This window comes from Punica granatum, chromosome 1, assembly GCF_007655135.1.
Source record: "Punica granatum isolate Tunisia-2019 chromosome 1, ASM765513v2, whole genome shotgun sequence".
Lineage (NCBI taxonomy): Eukaryota > Viridiplantae > Streptophyta > Magnoliopsida > Myrtales > Lythraceae > Punica > Punica granatum.
Genome location: NC_045127.1, coordinates 988399 through 1007291, shown reverse-complemented (window position 1 = coordinate 1007291; position 18893 = coordinate 988399). Strand labels below are relative to the sequence as shown.

General features: G+C 38.9%; 5 protein-coding genes across 5 annotated transcripts; 4 read left to right on the top strand and 1 right to left on the bottom strand.

The window, feature by feature from the left end:
• The first annotated feature begins 348 nt into the window (after positions 1–348).
• On the top strand, positions 349–3007 carry LOC116210595 (L-type lectin-domain containing receptor kinase S.4-like). Its single transcript, XM_031544515.1, has 2 exons — positions 349–552; positions 644–3007. Exon 2 carries the CDS (start codon positions 662–664, stop codon positions 2777–2779), a length of 2118 nt encoding a protein of 705 aa, XP_031400375.1. The 5' UTR covers positions 349–552; positions 644–661; the 3' UTR covers positions 2780–3007.
• LOC116210610 (subtilisin inhibitor-like) lies at positions 2911–4036 on the bottom strand. Its single transcript, XM_031544542.1, has 2 exons — positions 3506–4036; positions 2911–3300 (listed from the first exon to the last, which is right to left on the bottom strand). Exons 1-2 carry the CDS (start codon positions 3585–3587, stop codon positions 3071–3073), a joined length of 312 nt encoding a protein of 103 aa, XP_031400402.1. The 5' UTR covers positions 3588–4036; the 3' UTR covers positions 2911–3070.
• Positions 4037–4176: 140 nt separating this feature from the next.
• On the top strand, positions 4177–7169 carry LOC116210603 (glucose-induced degradation protein 4 homolog). Its single transcript, XM_031544527.1, has 8 exons — positions 4177–4332; positions 4874–4929; positions 5450–5593; positions 5985–6058; positions 6194–6248; positions 6331–6393; positions 6479–6606; positions 6709–7169. The coding sequence occupies exons 1-8, from the start codon at positions 4287–4289 to the stop codon at positions 6785–6787; spliced, it is 645 nt and encodes a 214-aa protein (XP_031400387.1). The 5' UTR covers positions 4177–4286; the 3' UTR covers positions 6788–7169.
• Positions 7170–10062: 2893 nt separating this feature from the next.
• Positions 10063–12047, top strand: LOC116193032 (putative cyclin-D7-1). Its single transcript, XM_031521762.1, has 6 exons — positions 10063–10392; positions 10508–10594; positions 10702–10803; positions 11004–11217; positions 11525–11658; positions 11790–12047. The coding sequence occupies exons 1-6, from the start codon at positions 10114–10116 to the stop codon at positions 12045–12047; spliced, it is 1074 nt and encodes a 357-aa protein (XP_031377622.1). The 5' UTR covers positions 10063–10113.
• A 2514-nt stretch (positions 12048–14561) lies between these two features.
• On the top strand, positions 14562–16360 carry LOC116192466 (protein SRG1-like). The gene is made up of 4 exons (XM_031521020.1): positions 14562–14914; positions 15078–15325; positions 15489–15813; positions 15959–16360. Exons 1-4 carry the CDS (start codon positions 14645–14647, stop codon positions 16202–16204), a joined length of 1089 nt encoding a protein of 362 aa, XP_031376880.1. The 5' UTR covers positions 14562–14644; the 3' UTR covers positions 16205–16360.
• Positions 16361–18893: the final 2533 nt, after the last annotated feature.

Below are 18893 nucleotides of genomic sequence, written 5' to 3'. Positions count from 1 at the left end.
CTATAACATGTCAGAAACATCACACTACACCCAAAAAGAAAAAAAGAAAAACGAGAGAGGAGAGAGGAGAGAGAGAGAGAAGCACGCCTTTCAATGGCTCCACTCACTTTTTTTAATAAGTAAAATGGTGGGCAACCTTGCCGCGCTACGCACGCAATATTTGAACTCTCGTATTCAACCGTAAATATATCAGACGAATTGAATAATCAGCGTAAGTATTGATTTCGTTAGCGTAGCATCATCAGAGGCTTAGTATAGTTTACAGAAATCGAAAATGACCCCAACCTCAAGTCAAAGAGCCCTATCCTAGCATATATTTAGGAACCTCAAATCACATGGGAATGTATTTATAATCCACTGTGGTGATGGCTACACTCACTTTCTTCTGCTTCATCGCTCCCTAAACTACTAAACAGGCCTGAGGAGGAGGAGGATCGCCTCTGCTGAACGGAACGGGGCCGCCTCCATAAGAATCCCATCACCAAATCATATTCATTCATTCATTCGCACAGACGCAGAGAGGAGATCTAGTCTAATAGAGCAGAGGAGAGTGTGAGTTGCTTGCTTCGCAAATCTTACCCTCTTTTTTGATGGCGTTCTTGAAACAGATCAGCTGATTCTCCGTCTTCTTCTACCTCCCCAGCCCCGTTCTTGAACAGAAATGGCCGCTCTGACTCTACCCCGGCCGCCCTTCTCTGCCTTCATCCTCCTCCTCTTCCTCCTCCGGCTTCCCTATTCCCACCAGCAGCAGCCGCAGACGCCTCCTGCCCCCTCAGCCGGCGGCGAGCTCTACTTCCCGGGGTTCAAGAACTCCGCCTCCAACATCTCCCTCGCCGGATTTGCCCAGATTCAGCGCTCCAACGGCCTTCTCCAGCTCACCAACCACACCAGCCGCCTCCTCGGCCACGCCTTCTACTCCTCCCCTTTCCGCCTCAAGGCTTCCCCCAACGGTTCCGCTCTCTCCTTCTCCACTTCCTTCGTCTTCTCCATCGTCCCCGAGTACCCGAAGCTCGGCGGCCACGGCCTCGCCTTCGCCCTCTCCCCCTCCCCTCACCCTGCCGCCCTCCCCAGCCAGTACCTTGGTCTCCTCAACTCCTCCGACATGGGCAACTTCTCGAACCACCTCTTCGCGGTCGAGTTCGACACTGTCCAGGACTTCGAGTTCGGGGACATTAACGATAATCACGTTGGGATCGATATCAACAGCTTGGTCTCCAATGACTCTGCTTCGGCCGCCTACTACGCTGGCGATAGTTCAGGGAAGGTGGATCTGAATCTGAAAAGCGGGAAGCCCGTTTTCGCGTGGGTCGATTACGACTCGGGCAGCACTACTGTGAACGTGACGGTGTCTCCCAGTTCTTCGAAGCCCACAAAGCCCATCCTATCATTTAAGGTCGACCTGTCTCCCATATTGAATGAACATATGTACGTCGGGTTCTCAGCTTCCACGGGTTTGCTCGCGAGCTCGCATTACGTGTTGGGTTGGAGCTTTAGCATAGGTGGAGGAGGAGATAGCAGAGCTCTGGAGCTCTCCTCTCTGCCCCAGTTACCGGGACCGAAGAAAGACCATCGAGTAGCTCTCGCCATTGGGGTTTCCTTCTCGGTAGTCTTGGTTCTAGTTCTTGCGATAGGTGCAGTGTTTTACATTGTCCGGAAGATCAGGAACGCAGACCCAATCGAGGACTGGGAGCTTGATATCGGGCCTCACAGGTTCTCCTACCAGGAGCTCAAACGGGCAACCGACGGGTTCAAGGGCAATCAGCTGCTGGGCGCTGGCGGGTTCGGGCAAGTCTATAGAGGGATACTACGAAACTCCAAGACCCAAATCGCAGTGAAGCGAATCTCCCATGAGTCAAAGCAAGGGTTGCGTGAATTCGTCTCGGAGATCTCCACCATCGGCCGGCTCCGTCACCGCAACCTGGTCCAATTACTAGGATGGTGCCGGAGAAGAAGCGATCTGTTGCTTGTTTATGAGTTCATGCCCAACGGAAGCTTAGATAAGTTCCTGTTCGATGGGCCAGAGACAACCCTCGATTGGGACCAGAGGTTCAACATCATAAAGGGAGTCGCTTCGGGGCTGCTCTACTTGCACGAGGGGTATGAACAGGTCGTGATCCACAGAGATGTTAAGGCAAGCAATGTGTTGCTCGATGGGGAACTGAATGGCAGGCTTGGGGACTTCGGACTGGCGAGATTGTATGATCACGGTTCGAACCCGAGCACAACTCGGGTTGTGGGAACCTTGGGCTACTTGGCCCCCGAACTCTCGAGGACAGGAAAATCTGATGCATTCTCTGATGTTTATGCCTTTGGCGCATTTTTATTAGAGGTTGTTTGCGGGAGGAGGCCGATTGAGCCGAAGGCCCCAGCAGAGGAGCTTGTCTTAGTGGACTGGGTGTGGGAGAGGTACCGAGAAGGAAGAGTTCTCGATGTGGTTGACTCGAAGTTGAATGGAGAGTTCAATGAGAGTGAGGTGTTAATGATATTGAAGTTGGGGTTAATGTGCTCAAACAGTAAGCCCGATCAGAGGCCTAGCATGCGGCAGGTAATGAGGTACTTGGACGGGGAAGTCGAAGTGCCTGAGAGCTCGAGGGCCCCGGGGGCGCTTGAGGTGGAGAGGGGTCAAGGAGGGTTTGAGGATTTCCTGGACTCATTTGCGTCGTCCTCCTTTGATAATATGAGCTCGTCCTCCTTCACAGGGAGAAGGGATTTCGATACGACCTTGTCACTCTCGACTCCTCGTTCCCTTCCGAATGTTAGCACTGGCTACACTAGATAGTCTTAAAGAGTGTCCAAATTGGGCACTTCCATTTTCTTCCTCTTCCTTTTTGTTGCATTCATCTTCCGTGGGTGAGATTCTTTTATATATTTTGCTGATTTCTTAAGCTCCATTACTGAAACTCTAATCAGTATCTGAGAAATTTGTTGTTTCATTCATATGTTTGTTGGGGGGATGAATATTTGTAAATAGCAGTTTACTTTGCAAAGAAAGTAACCCCATAGCAGAGACTCATGTGTTCGTGTCCAAAACATCATTGAACGTACCCGGAACTGAAAAGGAAGTGATCATTTAACCGATTCTCGGTCTTCTCTCCACCTTCCCAGAAGGATCTACGTACAGTCGAACTCGACCGGTGTTGAAATCCATAGTGGTGAAGCAATCCGGTCCGACCACTTGGACTATGGCCCTGGGTTTCTCTTCCTTGATCTTCTTCTCTGCTTCATCTGCCATTAGACCCACCAGCTCAGGCCATGAATCCTTTTCTGAGGAATTACCTCCCCCTAAAGCTCCGTAGAATCCTGAAACCATCTTCTCATCAGTTGCAATCATGAAATCTCATACCAAACAAATTTGAGTTGCTGGATCATGCTATAGTTTCCAATCGATACGAGAAGATTGTGACTTGATTGGAAAGATCATCTCATCTCGGGCATGCCTATGACATAAAAAGAGATTTTGCGCCGCTAGCAACGATAAGAGTCAAACGACAAGCTCACGACTTACTTGGCAAGAGATGGGCCGGCGAGTCAGTTGATTGGTGTTCTTGATCTTGTGGAGGGTTGGCCTGCTTCTCCTCTTCAGCCATGGTCAACGGGGCTTATCACTGCTGCGCGGAAGAGAATGGAAGAACTGCACTGTCATTAAGAGGAAGACTGTATTATAGGTGAGAAGTTGCCAATGACTACCAAAGACCTGTTTCCAACTCCATCGGTTGCATCACAGGCTTTGTCCTGACGCTGTCATGCCTGTTCCTTATCGGAGGATTCCTTGGCCGCCCGGTCTCCCTTCATTCGATAGAAATGATATATCCTCCAAGTCCTACAAACAGATATTCCGTATCTAGGGCAGACATACTGGTAACTCTGATCTACTGCACAAACACGAAATGAGCCTACGATGTCATATTGATGACATAGGACTAGTGCAAATGTTGTTGGTAATCCTGCTTTGAAATTGCAAATGCAAATGAACTATGTCTCAAAAGCTCAACAATATTCGAAAGTCTCTGAACGGATGATGTGGACGTCACAAGATTGAGCTATGCACGGCGAGCTGGGTCGGGTCCATTTATTGGGACTCGCAGGCCCGCTAAGTCCGGCGCGAAGTTAAGCCCAGGCCCTGTCAAATAGTAGACGGGCCGGGGGCACATAGTTTTTCTGGTTTTCCGGGAAAACGGAGAGAAAAGAGAGACAAGCTTACGCTGGGAAGGGAACACAAACGAACGAAAAGAACGAAGAAATCAGCGGAATTTCTGTAGATCGATCGATCTACCAAAGGAAGGAAAATGCCAGTGAGAGTGGTGGAGAGCTCTGCACCTTCTCAAGTTTCAGGTACTTCTCTCCCTCTCTCCCCGTCCGTCCCTTCTTCTAAGCCAATCGATTGTCTTATGACTGGGGAATTGATTATAGCTCCAATGGTTCGTCCTATTCGTTCATTCATGGAGATGATTGTGCGAAACGACGGTCTTATTCCCAAATTTCCGGCTGATCGTTTGTCGGATATCTAGCTCTGAAACTATTCCAGGAGCTGAGCCAAATCAGTTCGCGTGAAATTTGTGGAGCGAGAGAGTGTAGAAAGTACGTATATACTGGCGATTCATGGTCGTTGCTTACACACCACGTGAATGGTGAACGTCTAAGGGGTTGCCTCTTGTAGCTTAGAAACAAGCGTGCTGTTGCTTCAATCCTAATTGGGCTCTTGCTTGAAGGAACTTTCACCGGATGGGATGTCTTCCGACCCCATTGTTTGCTTCTATTCTTGTGCCTAGGACGAGCCTTATCTAACAGCCATTTTTTGTATGACTGATGCTTGCATGAGACTTTTCTGATGTTTTGTTTTCGTCGTCTCAACAAATTATGCTTAAATTTGTAGGTGGGAATTCTGGAAACACATGTCCCCAGCCCTGTACACTTTTGAGTGTTGGACAGGTGAGTTCTTCCTACTTTCATATGTTTCCTCATGTAAATTCTTAGATTACTTCTTTCCAACACTAGTTTTTCGCTACGTAAATCATTTTCCGGAAATGGCTGTTATGCTCTCTGGCTTTTGGAAGCTTGGGCTATACAATAATACACCCCTTCCTCTTCTTTACTGTAAGAATGAGTATGCAACTCTTAGTCTGGTTTTATGTGCATTTTAGCTAACGTCAGCTATCGGCAGCAATTTCTCATAAGAAAGGGAAAAAGATGGAATGAAAAAAGGCCATTGTAAGGGAGTTTCTTCTGGCTGGGTGCCATTTCAAGTGATGAATTTGTTTTAGAACTTGTTTCTTGTTCATTTCAGCTGACTTATACTTTTTTGTGCTCTCATAGGAAGGAATCTTACGTATCTTCAATTTTTAGAAGGATTAATCTCTCTTAACCGATGAAGATCCTTTTATAATTTACAAAGAAAATAAATCTACCAGATTTCCAGAAGCTAATTGCTTTTGTGGAGCAATTGTTGCAGGCCTTCTCTGGCACTCAGAATGTTTCTAGCCTACAGAAGGATGAGGCTTGGCGAGTCAATGTCCGCATTCAAGGATGTGACCTTGATCACGGTTATCTCTGCGGCACTATGGAGGCTCTTAATGTTCCAATGGCGGACACACCAGTAAGCTGTTCTATTATTTTCACTCCAACCACAAACAGACATGTGTAACTGTGTTTTTTGTGTGGCTGATATTTATAATATCGATATGACTTTTTTTTTCATTTCAAAAATAAAAATGTGGACGAGATAAAATAATGAACTGTAGTTACATTATGTGCGGTCTACACTCTGCAGTTACTTCGAAATATATATTCTTGTACGTTGTATTTGATCTCTGTTCGATTTCTGGCCACAAATTAAAGTTACTCGAGTTAGTGACATCTCATTGTAAAGATTGAATTTTTGTTGCCGTGTTAGGGACGCATACTGTGAACTTATGAAGTCTTCACTAGTTTATTGTCTTAGTTTTTCTTTTGGTGAAGACTCATCTGCTATCACTAATTCATATCAGGTAGTGACCTTCTGGGAAGGGGAGATAGTAGATACCAAGAACTACACGTTTTTCACTGGTAAATGGGAGGCAACGTATGTTTTCTTGTTCTTTCCTCATTTCTGGTCTCTGTTCTTCTTTAGCAAGTAACTTGGATTTTTGTCTCCTACCTAAGACTGGAAGCACACAACCTTTTACTATCCATATTCACTAGAAAAATTATTTTATAGGCCGGAGGACGATATAAGACATTGGAGCAAGTTCCCATCCTTTTCACCCCTTCAGGTGAGAGCTTGTGCTTGTCAAACTCTCATCTTCACTTGTAATAGATTGGATGGTTTCCTCACGGCTTAAGTATCTGTCTCAGAACCAAGTGGAGGCTGATGGTGGCAAATCCTTGGACCTTAGCAATTACCCCTACATATTTATGGTAACTAGAGCTGAAAATATGCTGCATTTATGAAGTTACAATTGTAATGGGGAAGGTCTTAATTTCTTTATTCGTGGTTGGGCAGAGGTGGAAAGAGCTATACTTCGTAAATGTCGGAACTGACTGTGGGTTGACTATTGCGGGATTTTACTATGTATGCTTCTCGTGTAGTGATGGATCCATCAACGGGTTCTATTATGACCCCAACAGCAGGTAATGATCTCTCTTCTGCTACTTTCTTGTAGTTCTCGTTGATGTGTTTTAACTTTGTGATTTGCTGATGATTAACAAACTATTAATCTCAATTTACCACAGCCCGTTTCAGAAGCTTGAACTGAAATCCACCAACGAGGGAAGACCAGGCTTCAGCTTTTCAGCATACGAACTGCAGTAAATGGGCACGCATTATGACCTTGGAATGGAAATTTCACATGCATAAGTTTTCACAAAAGTAGATACTTATCATGAACTATGAAGGTGCTCCGATCTTTCTGATGTATTAAAATTTGTCTGTCCTGGTGCATGTTTGTGATAAAGTAAGTAGGTGAGCATCACAGCATATTATTTTTCCAGCTGTGAGAATGCAGGCCGGTTGAAGATTTACCATGAGGGAGAGGGCCTATAATTATTGTAACCTAATCTTCATGGAGCAATCTTCATCCGGTTTCCGCGATATCGGACATCCTCTCCTTATCTTATATTTCGTTTCGGTTGTGATATCTACATTTATAATATGCAATTGTATCATATTTTGTCTAGGTGGAGGATAATTTTTATCTTTTTCATTAATTTCTTTAGATCTCGAAGCATTAGATTAACATATGACATAAACATGAAGGGGCTTGCAGTTCTTTATTTTATTTTATTTTCCCTGCTGAATTAACGTCAGGAAGATTTTATAGTGGTCCTGCAAAAAATGTATAGTTCTCTGGTCCAAATCTTAGGGCATGTTTGGTTCGCAGGAAATGGTAGGGAACTGAATACCTATTCTGTACAGAATATTCATTCCGACGTTTGGTTCATGGGAATGTGGAATAGCTATTTTGGGTCAGAATAGCTCTCCGGCTTGCATATGGAATTCGCGTGCCTCCCTCGAATGTTTGGAATGGGCATTCTCCGTCCGGAAATTAGTGTGAAAAACCAAAAATGCCCTCAACTTTCTTGAGTTATTACAATGTAATGGCATCGAGCTTTTCTTCCTCCCAAGCTCCAACTTTGCGAGCCATATATCCGACCTTCGCGAGGCTTGAAGTCTGGGTTGGTTTTGGGGAGGCTCAAAGTCGAGGGTGGATTTGGGGAGGCTCGGAGTCTTGGATTTGAGGTGGCTCGAAGTCTTGGGTGGATCTAGGGTGGCTCGAAGTCGGTGGTGGGTCTTGGTCCTCCACGCGATCTAGTCTTGAAGTTCTCACGGCAGGGCTGTCGGTTTCTACTGTTGTCAACGACAACAACACCGCCACTTCCTTGAGGTCTCCCATCTGAAAGCGCATCTCTCATCGCTCTGGATCTGCTCCCTCCTCCACGAGGCTTCGACGTTGAAGACGAGTTAGCCGCAAAAGTGAGGCGAAGATCGGGAAAGCTGCCACCCAGGAGGTCGACTTTCATCCCGTTCGCGAACGATTTGGGCGGCAGGGCAGCCATGCACCGTTCGTCTTCTTCATGTTGAAGAATATGAACGGTGCATTTTTTAAAATTTTATTTAATATAATATTTTAATATATTTAAAAGGGAGGTATTTATGTCTTTCTATTTTATTTATATTGTATTTTCGATTTTTATCATTTTTTATTCCGTTCAATCAAACAAAATAAATTTTATCAAAATTTCTATTTTAATTATTATTTATTCTATTATCTATCAATTTCATTCCAGCGAACCAAGCGCAATCTTAAGGAAAAAAGGAACAGCTTTCCTCTGCCAATGCTGTTCCAACCATCCTTGAGAATAAATAATCAGATAGTCATCTTTTGTTCTTCGCACTTTGATTGATTAAAGATGGTCGTCTAATTTTCTTATCTTTGCTTATCGACCGGTCTCAGGTTCTTTTGTATTCGATTGGCCGAAAGACGCGGTTATAGAGGCAATAGAGTGTGCGTGGATGGCGAGAACAATAAACCGAGTACTGAGCTGCTCATGACTATGGAGATCGTGAGTTTGAGTAGAAAGAACAGTTGGGACTAAAAGGGGGGGGATGTGGTCCCCACTTTCCCAACTGGAAAAGCGACTCTGCCCATGGTGGGGATTAAATTGCTGGGCCCCACCTTATAGAAGTGGGCCCAAACCAAATCTGCTCGCAGCCATGTATAAACAGGCAAAGCACAGCAGCGCTCTTTCCCTATGCTATGCTTTGATTATTATTCATTCGGTCATTATACCAGACCCCGAACCAACATTAAACGTCCACAGCTATCCTCGTGCGCTCACGCAATTGGTTACTGCGGTCAAAATTAATTAAAACTCCCAACGCAAATATCTCAGGCTCTTTCCCTCTTCACCCCCCCGGTTTTTTTTTTTTTTTTGTTTTTATTACATTTTATGAGACGTGGTAAAGGTGAGAGGCCAATCGAGTCGATGATATCCCGGGGGGAATGCTACTACTAAGGCAAGTCATGGGTCATCCGAACTTCTTATGTAATTTGATGATTGAATCTTCTTATTTTCTTATTGATTCGCTAGTGATTACATCACATGTATCTTTTTAGTTAGCATTGGAATACACTTGAGCTGGCACCATCTCGACTTTCACTTTCGATGAGTAATGCATCGTAATATATATCTCAGTCGGCAACGATATCGAGCTCATCTGAGGTCTACTTCCCCAATTACGAGGGCTTTGTGTAATTCTATCTGTCTACAAAATTTCTTTTTCTTTTTTTTGGATAGTTATAAGGAAAAAATTAAAGAAGTTATCCATGGTACGTACAATATATACTGGATATATGAGAAAATTAGAATCTACATCCAATGTTTTTCTTTTTATTTTTTAATTCACAATAAAGAAGAAGAATATAGCTAGTGAAAGTAGCTCACCCGTAATACGTTCGAATGAGTACGTACATGTTACATGTTTGCATGAGTATGCAGTGTGGTAAAAAACAAATATTGTTGTTCATAACACATTTACAACTATATTAACCGCATCATATATATATATAGCTAATAGCTAGCTAGTGGGAACTGTGGATATTATAGGAGAGCTCAATTCTCGAGCAATGTATGTGCTGAGAGAAAGTCATACTATAGGATTAGCACACAAAATCTTTCGCTTTTAGAAGAAGATGGGTTCGCCTGGTACCATTATATTATTGTCCTTCGGTTCGTACTATGAACAACGCATATGTAGAAAATCTCTGTTTTTCTTATTTCTTTTTCTTTTTCCTAGTAGAATTAAATATAGATAGAATATTCTCCATCAAAAAATGGGTATAGATCGAACTATTTCGGGTGAAGAGTTACCTTTATTTTGGGCCAAACGATTGCATGCATTAAACCTTGTTCATGAGGGACGTCTCCTCCTTATAACTCCTCTCCTCCTCCTTCTTCTTCTTCTTCCTCTCTCTCTCTCTTTCCGTGCATGTTTGTCAACTCACCAACCCCACGAAGCCCCTTTCCTTCTTCCTATAAACTTTGGCAACCCCCCATTATATTTCCTCCTCTCTTCCTTCTCCCTCACTCATTTTCACAAACAAAACCAGTTTTTGCTTTTGCATCTGCTGTCTTCAGATGGAGAGCTTGCTCTGTGATGAGAAATCCTGGGCCCTTACAAGTCCCTTTCACGAAGCCTCCACCGAACACGGCATCGTTGTGAATCCAGGCAATATTGCGGGCGGCGGCGGTTCCCCAGCTTCCTTCTACACGACCAAGGAAGACGTTGAAAACGCCCTCAGGATCTGCCTAGACAAGGAGACTTCTTACATGCCCAAAGCACCCGGCTTTGCTGCTGTGGTCGAATCAAATGATTTGACTGTCCTTAGGTTTAGGGTCACCCAGTGGCTCATGAAGGTTCATTATATATAATAGATCATTAGATGATGTTGTCAAAGTCTCATCTTACTGCGTCATTTAAATTAACAACTGTGAATTGAACTTTTTTTATCTGTTTAATTTCTACTTTCAGTCTAAGAGTAGGTTGAGGCTATCTTATGGAACGTTGTTCCTCGCTGTCAATTATTTTGATCGGTTCATCTCGGCTTGTAAGTGTCAGGTAATAACAGTTCTTTCGTTCATGATCAATTATATGGCAAATCAAATGATGTCATGTCACAGTAACCTATCAATCAATTATCCTAGCTATTTCACATATAATTACAGGAATGGAAAGATTGGATGGTGAAATTACTATCAGTCGCATGCCTCTCTGTTGCTTCCAAGTCTTTTGAGACCTTCACCTCCTTTCCCCTGCATGAGATTCAGGTGATTTCTGTATCCGTATCACGTAAAGTGGTACGTGAAAATGAACAATATATTACTTCATATATGTTAAGTTTGACCCCGATAACCGACCGACCAAGTAGAGATGTAATGGAACAAATATTTCGAAGTTGTCGAGAAGACCTTGAGCTTCCTTAATAAATTGTACCTGGTGTCTGTGCTGTGCGTATATCTATATGAAGATGGAGGGCCTTGATCATGCATTCCAGCCGAGCACGATCCAAAGGATGGAGTTGATACTTTTACGGGCGCTAGAATGGCGAATCAGCTCCATCACGCCATATACTTATGTGGAACTTCTGATGTGGAACCTCAGCAACAGCTTCTTACTGCCAAATCATCTCCATGAGGAGCTCCGAGGCCGAGTCCATGAGCTCCTGCTCCTTGCAGTTTCTGGTATGTATATACATACATACATATATATATATATATATATATATAGGCTTGGCCAGGTTCACTCCAATGTAATGTTTGTTACATTGCTTAGCCGGATACATATACATGTACACATAGTCAATCAAATGGTCACTTCAAATTACCATCTGTATAAATCATCAATTATATACCGTACACACGTTGATCCGCGATGATCATTACTACATATATATTGATGAAACGTAAGAAAACTTTGATGTTTACTATATCTGCGTACAAACCAACTAACTGCTCATGTTGGAGAAAATTAATTTTATTTTGTTATCAGATATCCAGTTGACGGAGTTCAGGCCGAGTGTTCTTGCCGTATCTGCAATGAGATACGGACTGCAAGAAGTGTTGGCCTCATTATCTGACATTCATCCTACCCACTTTACCAAATTCATTGATCAAGATCAAAAGGTAAGAAAATTAAATCTCATAAAATTAATACTCTCAACATAGTTTATTTGTTCATCCTGTTTGTTTGTTCTTGTAATTCAGTGGCCTAACTGTATTTTGAAATTGTCATGTAACTGCACATTATGTAACAGGAAAACCTGAAAAGATGCAATAGGCTCATGGAAGAACGACTAAAGAATCATAGCTTCGACCCAGTTATCCTAACTTCATCACACAGTACATTCAATTGCAGCCCTTTGAGCCCTGTGACCGTCTTATCAACTGAAGGGATAAGCATTGGTTACGATGAGCTCGAGCTCTCCCAGTTTGAGATGGAAGTTTCACGTGCGAATCAGAGATCGAACAGAAAGAACAGGAAGGAACAAGAGTACCTGAGAGGTTCCTCCTAGATTATTAGTCAATTAGAATTTATATCTAAGATCAGAATTATAATAATAAAGCTTTTGTATCATGTATAATGGGGCTCAGTCAATGCCAACAGCTAGCTGAGCCACGTTCATTTATTCCCCCTCAACTAATGGCACTTTGTCAATTTAAGTTGGGGAAGATCATATTCATATGAATTAATTTAGGGGGCAATGGTTTTTCTTCTTTATTATGACAGTGAGATGGCTTTAAGTTTATTATATCAGAATGAGTAATTTCTCTTTGGATCAGAGCAAACAGGCCATGTCCATGGCACTATTCTGTATGGCATTCACAGCAAAGTGTAAGGCCATCATCTGTACGCCTTAATTATTCCTAGAGATTCTATTCATCAATATATATATATACACACTAATCGTAAAGCCTGTGCGTTGTACGGGATAGTTCCACCGATTTGAAAAAAGATATAATTAAAATTAAAAAGAAAAATTACTTGGAAAATCTAAAGTTAAATAAAAATAATAAAATAAACCAACAAATTTTAGTGGTAGAACTTACTTTCTAAAAGCTTGTGTATGGGGGTGGCAATACATTTTGAAAAAGAATATGAAAAAAGCAAAAAATTAGAGAAAAATAAAAGAATAAAAAAATTCGATAAAAATAAGAGAAAAATCAATAGTAAACTCATTTGCATCTAGAGAGAGATACAGTTTCGACAGTTTAATAAGTTTTTATTTATGTGTGTGATGATTCATATTTATAACTATCATACAAAATATAGTTGATTTATTTTTTGAAAAGAAAATATAATTTATATATATATATAAATATTTACTAATCTATTTTTAAAAATAGATATCTACAAAAAAACATATAATTTTATATGTACTTTTTCTTACTATATATACTAAAAGTTGTTCACATAAACATATATTAACATATTTTATATTATGTATGAATATATACAAATATATATACTTATTTTGATGTTAATAATTTTTTATGAAATATTAATTTTTATTTTTAAAAAATTCGAGATTATTAAATGATATCTATACATATAATAAAATCTTCTCATTTATTTCAAATACATTATGTTATATGGATTACAAAAATTAAAGAAATCAAGAAATTGGATTTTATGATGAGATATCTTAAAATACATATTTTTATTAAAAATAATTTCGAAAATAAAAAATTCAAAAAATCTAGAAAATTCCATATATATCTATAAAATATTATCTAAACTATTTTTTAAAAAAGCATATCTATAAAACAATATAATTCATATATACTTTTTCTTATTATATATACTAAAAGTTATCCACATAACCATATATTAATACGTCTATATTATGTATGAATATATAATAATATATACTTATTTTGAAGTTAGTATTTATGTGATGAAATATTATTTTTATTTTAAAAAATTCAAGATTATTAAATAATATATAATTATAAAAATTAAAGAAATCAAGAAATCATATTTTATGATGAGATACCTTTTAAAAAATATTCTTTTATTAAAAATAATTTCGAAAATTTAAAAACTTTAAAAAAACCTAGAAAGTTCCATTTAGAAAATTTATATTGCATTCAACGGAGATCACTGTATTATCCAAAAAAATTTAGAGTATTTTTTATTTTATTAAATTGAATATTATTTCAGAAGATTTTGTTGCTAATTTTATAATTGAGTATAATTTAAAATTTTAAAAAACTGAAAGAACTAAGAAAAATCCGTTCATAAAGGGGGTATTCTAAGGCCATCTGGGATGAAATATTAATTTTCGTATTAAAAAGTTCAAGATTATTAAATAATATATAAATTATAAAAATTAAAGAAATCAAGAAATCGAATTTTATAATGATAGATATTTTAAAAAATATTTTTTATTAAAAATAATTCCTAAAATTTTAAAAATTAGAAAACCTAGAAAGTCCATTTAAAAAATTAATATTACCTTAAATTGGAAATCATATTATCTTCGTTTTTTAAGTGGAATATTATTTCAGAAGATTGTTACTAATTTTATAATCAAAGATTTTTTTTTGTGTGAACCCTAGTATCCGGAAGCTCAATTGGGTCATGACTAATCTAGTGGAGCCAAGTCAGCCTACTAAAGGGTAAAACTCTCATAGCGTGAATTTTTTTGCTTTCACAATGACTCGAACTAGAGACCTTACATGAACGGAATAAGCGTCGAACCACTTAAATTAATCCACGTTAATATAATTTAAAATAATTTAAAATTTTAAAAACTCAAAAATAACCCCACTGGATCCACGAGTTCTGGTGGAACCTTTTGAAGCAGAACTGCCAAGACCTTCAACCTGATCTTACGAACTTGGAAGTACTGACACTATTTTTTGTCTGTAGCCTTTATCTCGTCCTAACAAACACACGGGGGGCAGCTAGCTAGCCTTCGATACTCCCGATGAATAAAGAATCCTTTTGTCCTTAACAAGATCAAGATCCTCTTTAGCTACAAGTTAGTTAATTTTCAGATGATGATAAAGGCTTCAAGGGATAGTTCATCATTGCCTAAGCCTGTTATATATATCGTTGTTAACTATTGCCACATCAGTTTGCCAACTCCAGAGATTATACAGAACAATGGGCTCCTATATGGATGAGAATATTATCGGTGAAGATGATATACCCACCTACGCGGCATCATTGCTGGTACCAAATGTTCAAGAAATGGTTAGGAAAAATCCTCTCGAAGTTCCCCAGAGATACATCAGGACCCAGGAAGATGTTGCCAAGATCAATTGTATCCTCTCGCCAGAGATCCCCACCATTGATCTATCTTCACTCTTGGGAGGATGCCGGGACGAGCTCGAGAAACTCCATGAGGCTTGCCAAGACTGGGGCTTCTTTCAGGTTTACGATTTCCTTTTCCCTCTTTATTTTTATTTGTCAAGACCATACACATGCTGAAAAAATGCAGGATCCTCAAACACCGTACTCGCCTTTTAGTGCCTCAGTAATGAAAATGCAGTTGTAGAAGATCCAAATATTTTCTAATGTAAGGTGCATATAGCAGGTAGTAAATCATGGAATGCCCAGACAAGTGATGCGGGCGATGAACGAAGTTACTGCACAGTTCTTCGATCTTCCATTAGAAGAAAAGAACAAATTGTCGATGCCATCAGACGATATACAAGGCTATGGCCACGCCTATGTTGTATCTGAGGATCAGAAGCTCGATTGGTCTGATGCTCTTATTCTCATCATCTATCCAAACCACTTCCGGCGGCTCAAGTACTGGCCTACCTCACCAGAACATTTCAGGTCTGTTCCTAGACTAATATATTTCCATATGTAAGACTGAAAACAGAGACCTCACTCTATTTATTCCATTTGAGCATCTTCTTTCTTGAGCTACTTTTGGAATCTCGGACTACCTTTGCAATGCATATAAGCAAACTCCGGTCTCTATTCTTTGTCATTGCAGAGAAACTCTGGAGTCATATTCGAGTGAAATCAGGAGAATTGGAGACGAGCTCATGGGCTCAGTAGCATTGACCATGGGACTTGACAAGGATGCCATGCTCAAGCTGCATGGGGACTTGCTCCAAGCTCTACGCGTGAACTACTACCCAACTTGTCAGAAACCCGATGAAGTGGTGGGAGTTAGTCCACACTCAGATACGAGCATCATCACCATACTATTGCAGAGCGATGAGACAGAAGGGTTACAGATTCAGCACGATGGAATGTGGATCCCAGTCAAGCCAATTCCTGATGCTCTCGTGGTTAATGTCGGGGATGTTCTTGAGGTAAGTATGAGTAACAAGATCTTTTAAGTTCCTTTTGTTCTTCACAAAACACATAAACAAGTTCCCTTTAATCTTATCGATAAAGGAAAAAGTACATCTTCTGTGCCGAATCCAACACATACTACCTTACATGATGCCTTGATAGATTTGGACAAATGGGAAATACAAGAGCATTGAGCACAGGGTCGTGACCAATGAGAAGAAGCCCAGAATCTCTTTGGCGTCTTTCATAGCCCCACTCGATGACATGGAGATTGAGCCTCTCGATCATATGGTGGATCAGGAAAGGCCGTGTAAGATGTACAAGAAAGTGAAGTATGGAGAGTATCTGAGACATTCCATGAACAGGAAGATGGAGGGGAAAGCCCACACTCAAATGGCCAAGGCTTAATATCAGTCATATTAGTTTATAAGCTCCAATAGATGTGGGCATCTATAAAGTTGCACGCACTTATTATCCATTCGTGATTCAGGCCATTTTCAGTTTTGTTTTGTATGATTACGCAGTGTGTAAATATGAAAAAGCAGAAGAAGCACCACAGAAATTAGCTCCACTTTTTACAACAGCTCTGGAAACATGCGTTTTCATTCTTCCATCCCGGGGAAGACGACCGGCCACCGCAGTATAACTATATTGTTAAATCCACATATGGATAAATATAACCCAAGAAATGACGTATATTCTCATGGGAGACATTTGCAGAACATTCAAGAAAATTTTCTCTCATAACTTCCTAAATTCTTCCAAGTCAACCCTGTCTATAAAATCATTTACTCCATTTCAGCTGCAGGAATAAAGGATACTGATTGAGTAATTAGTCCTCCGCAGAAATACAAAAGTCGAGAAGTTCTGGCACCAAACGGTCGAAACCCACTAACCCAGCGTATTCTGTTGGAGCCTTTTGAAGCAAGCTACCGATCTGACAAACTTCGGAAGTACTGAAACTATTCTGTTTGTGTCCTTCGTCTCATCCTAATGACCACGGGGCGGCAGCTAGCTAGCCTCCGATACTCTCGATGACAAAGGAATCCTTTTGTTGTTAACAAGATCAAGATCCTCTTTAGCTACAAGTTAATAATCAGGTAAAAAGGGGTCATCAAGGGCTCGTTAATCACTGCCTTAGCATGTTATACAAACACGGTTTAACTACTTCCAAGTCATTTATGGAACAATTTGCTCCTATATGGATGAGAATAAATCATCGAATGAGATAATGTACTTATATATGTGGCATCATTACCTGAACCAAATGTACATGAATGATTAGGAAAAATCCCCTCAAGGTCCCTGTAAGATACCTCAAGAAGAGAACAGATGCTCAGCGACATCAAGCTGAAAATAAAGGTTATGGACACACACGCCTACATTGTCTCGAAACAACTGAATCCCGATTGATTTGACAAAGAAACAGGGAAAAAATTTCAATTTTTCTGACACACTAGTTCTCTGCTTTAACATGAAGCACGCATCTCCAGAGTCTCCATGTTTAGCCCTCTGCACCTGAACATTTTAAGCAGACGATAAATACCTTGCCATACCTTCATCTGCAAGTCAAACATTATTTTCATATTTTTCTCTAATTTTTTGTTTTTTTTTCATATTCTTTTTTAAGATTGGTTATGTAAGATTATATGTCGAAAGATATTGCTACCCCTATACATAAGCCCTCCGAAAGTAAGTTCTTCTACCACTAAATGCGAAGATTGTTTGTTTATTTTATTATTTTTGTTTCACTTTTGAATTTCTAAGCAATTTTTTCTTTTTAATTTTTAATTATATTTTTTTCAAATTGGTGGAACTATTCCGTTCAATCCACAGGTTTTACGACTAATATATATGAAAGTAAGGTGCAAGTTGGGCAGGTCAAATGCCCTTGGAGTTGGAACGCTCAATTTCTGAATGAAATTTTCTAGCTTTTTTAGTTTTTAAAATTTTTAAATTATCACTTATTATAAAATTAGTAATAAAAGCTTATGAAATAATATTTCATTTAAAAAAATCGTAAAAAATCGAAAATACCATAAAATCTTTTGGATACTATGGTGATTTCCAATTGAAGGTAATATGAATTTTCTATATAGACTTTCTAGGTTCTTTTAAATTATTTTAATTTTTCGAATTATTTTTAATAAAAAATATTTTTTTAAAATATATCTCATCATAAAATGCGATTTCTTGATTTTTAAATTTTTATAATCTATATATTATTTAATAATTTTTAAAATAAAAAATAATATTCCATCACATAAATATTAACATCAAAATAAGTATATATGATTATATATTCATACATAATATAAATATATTAATATATGGTTACGTGGACAACTTTTAGTATATATAATAAGAAAAATTATGTATGAATTATATTGTTTTATAGATATCTATTTTTTAAAAATAGATTAGATAATATTTTATAGATATATATGGAATTTTCTAGATTTTTTGAATTTTTTATTTCGAACTTTTAATAAAAATATTTTTTTAAAGATATCTTATCATAAAATCCAATTTCTTGATTTCTATAATTTTTATAATCGATATCACGTGATGTATTTGAAATAAATGAGAAGTTTTTTGTATGTATAGATATTATTTACTAATCTTGATTTTTTAAAATAAAAATTAATATTTCGTAGATAAATATTAACATCAAAATAAGTATATATATTAGTATATACTCATACATAATATAACATATGTGAATATATAGTTATGTGGACAACCTTTAGTATATATAGTAAGAAAATGTATAAATTATATTTTCTTTTCAAAAAAGAAACTAGATTACCTTACTTAAAAAAGAAAACAAATCAAATTATAGTTTATCTTGTATGATAGTTATAAATATGAATTATCATACACATAAATAGAAAGTTATTCAGCTCTCAAAGAATATGTCTACAATTAGATGCAAGCTCTCAACACTATATTTTTCTTATTTTTATCAAAAATTTTCAATCTTTTATTTCTCTAATTTTTCTGCTTTTTTCATATTATTTTTCAAGATTGATAATGTGAGTTTCATCTCTCGAAAGGTATTGCTACACCTATACAGAAGCTCTCAAAAACTAAATTC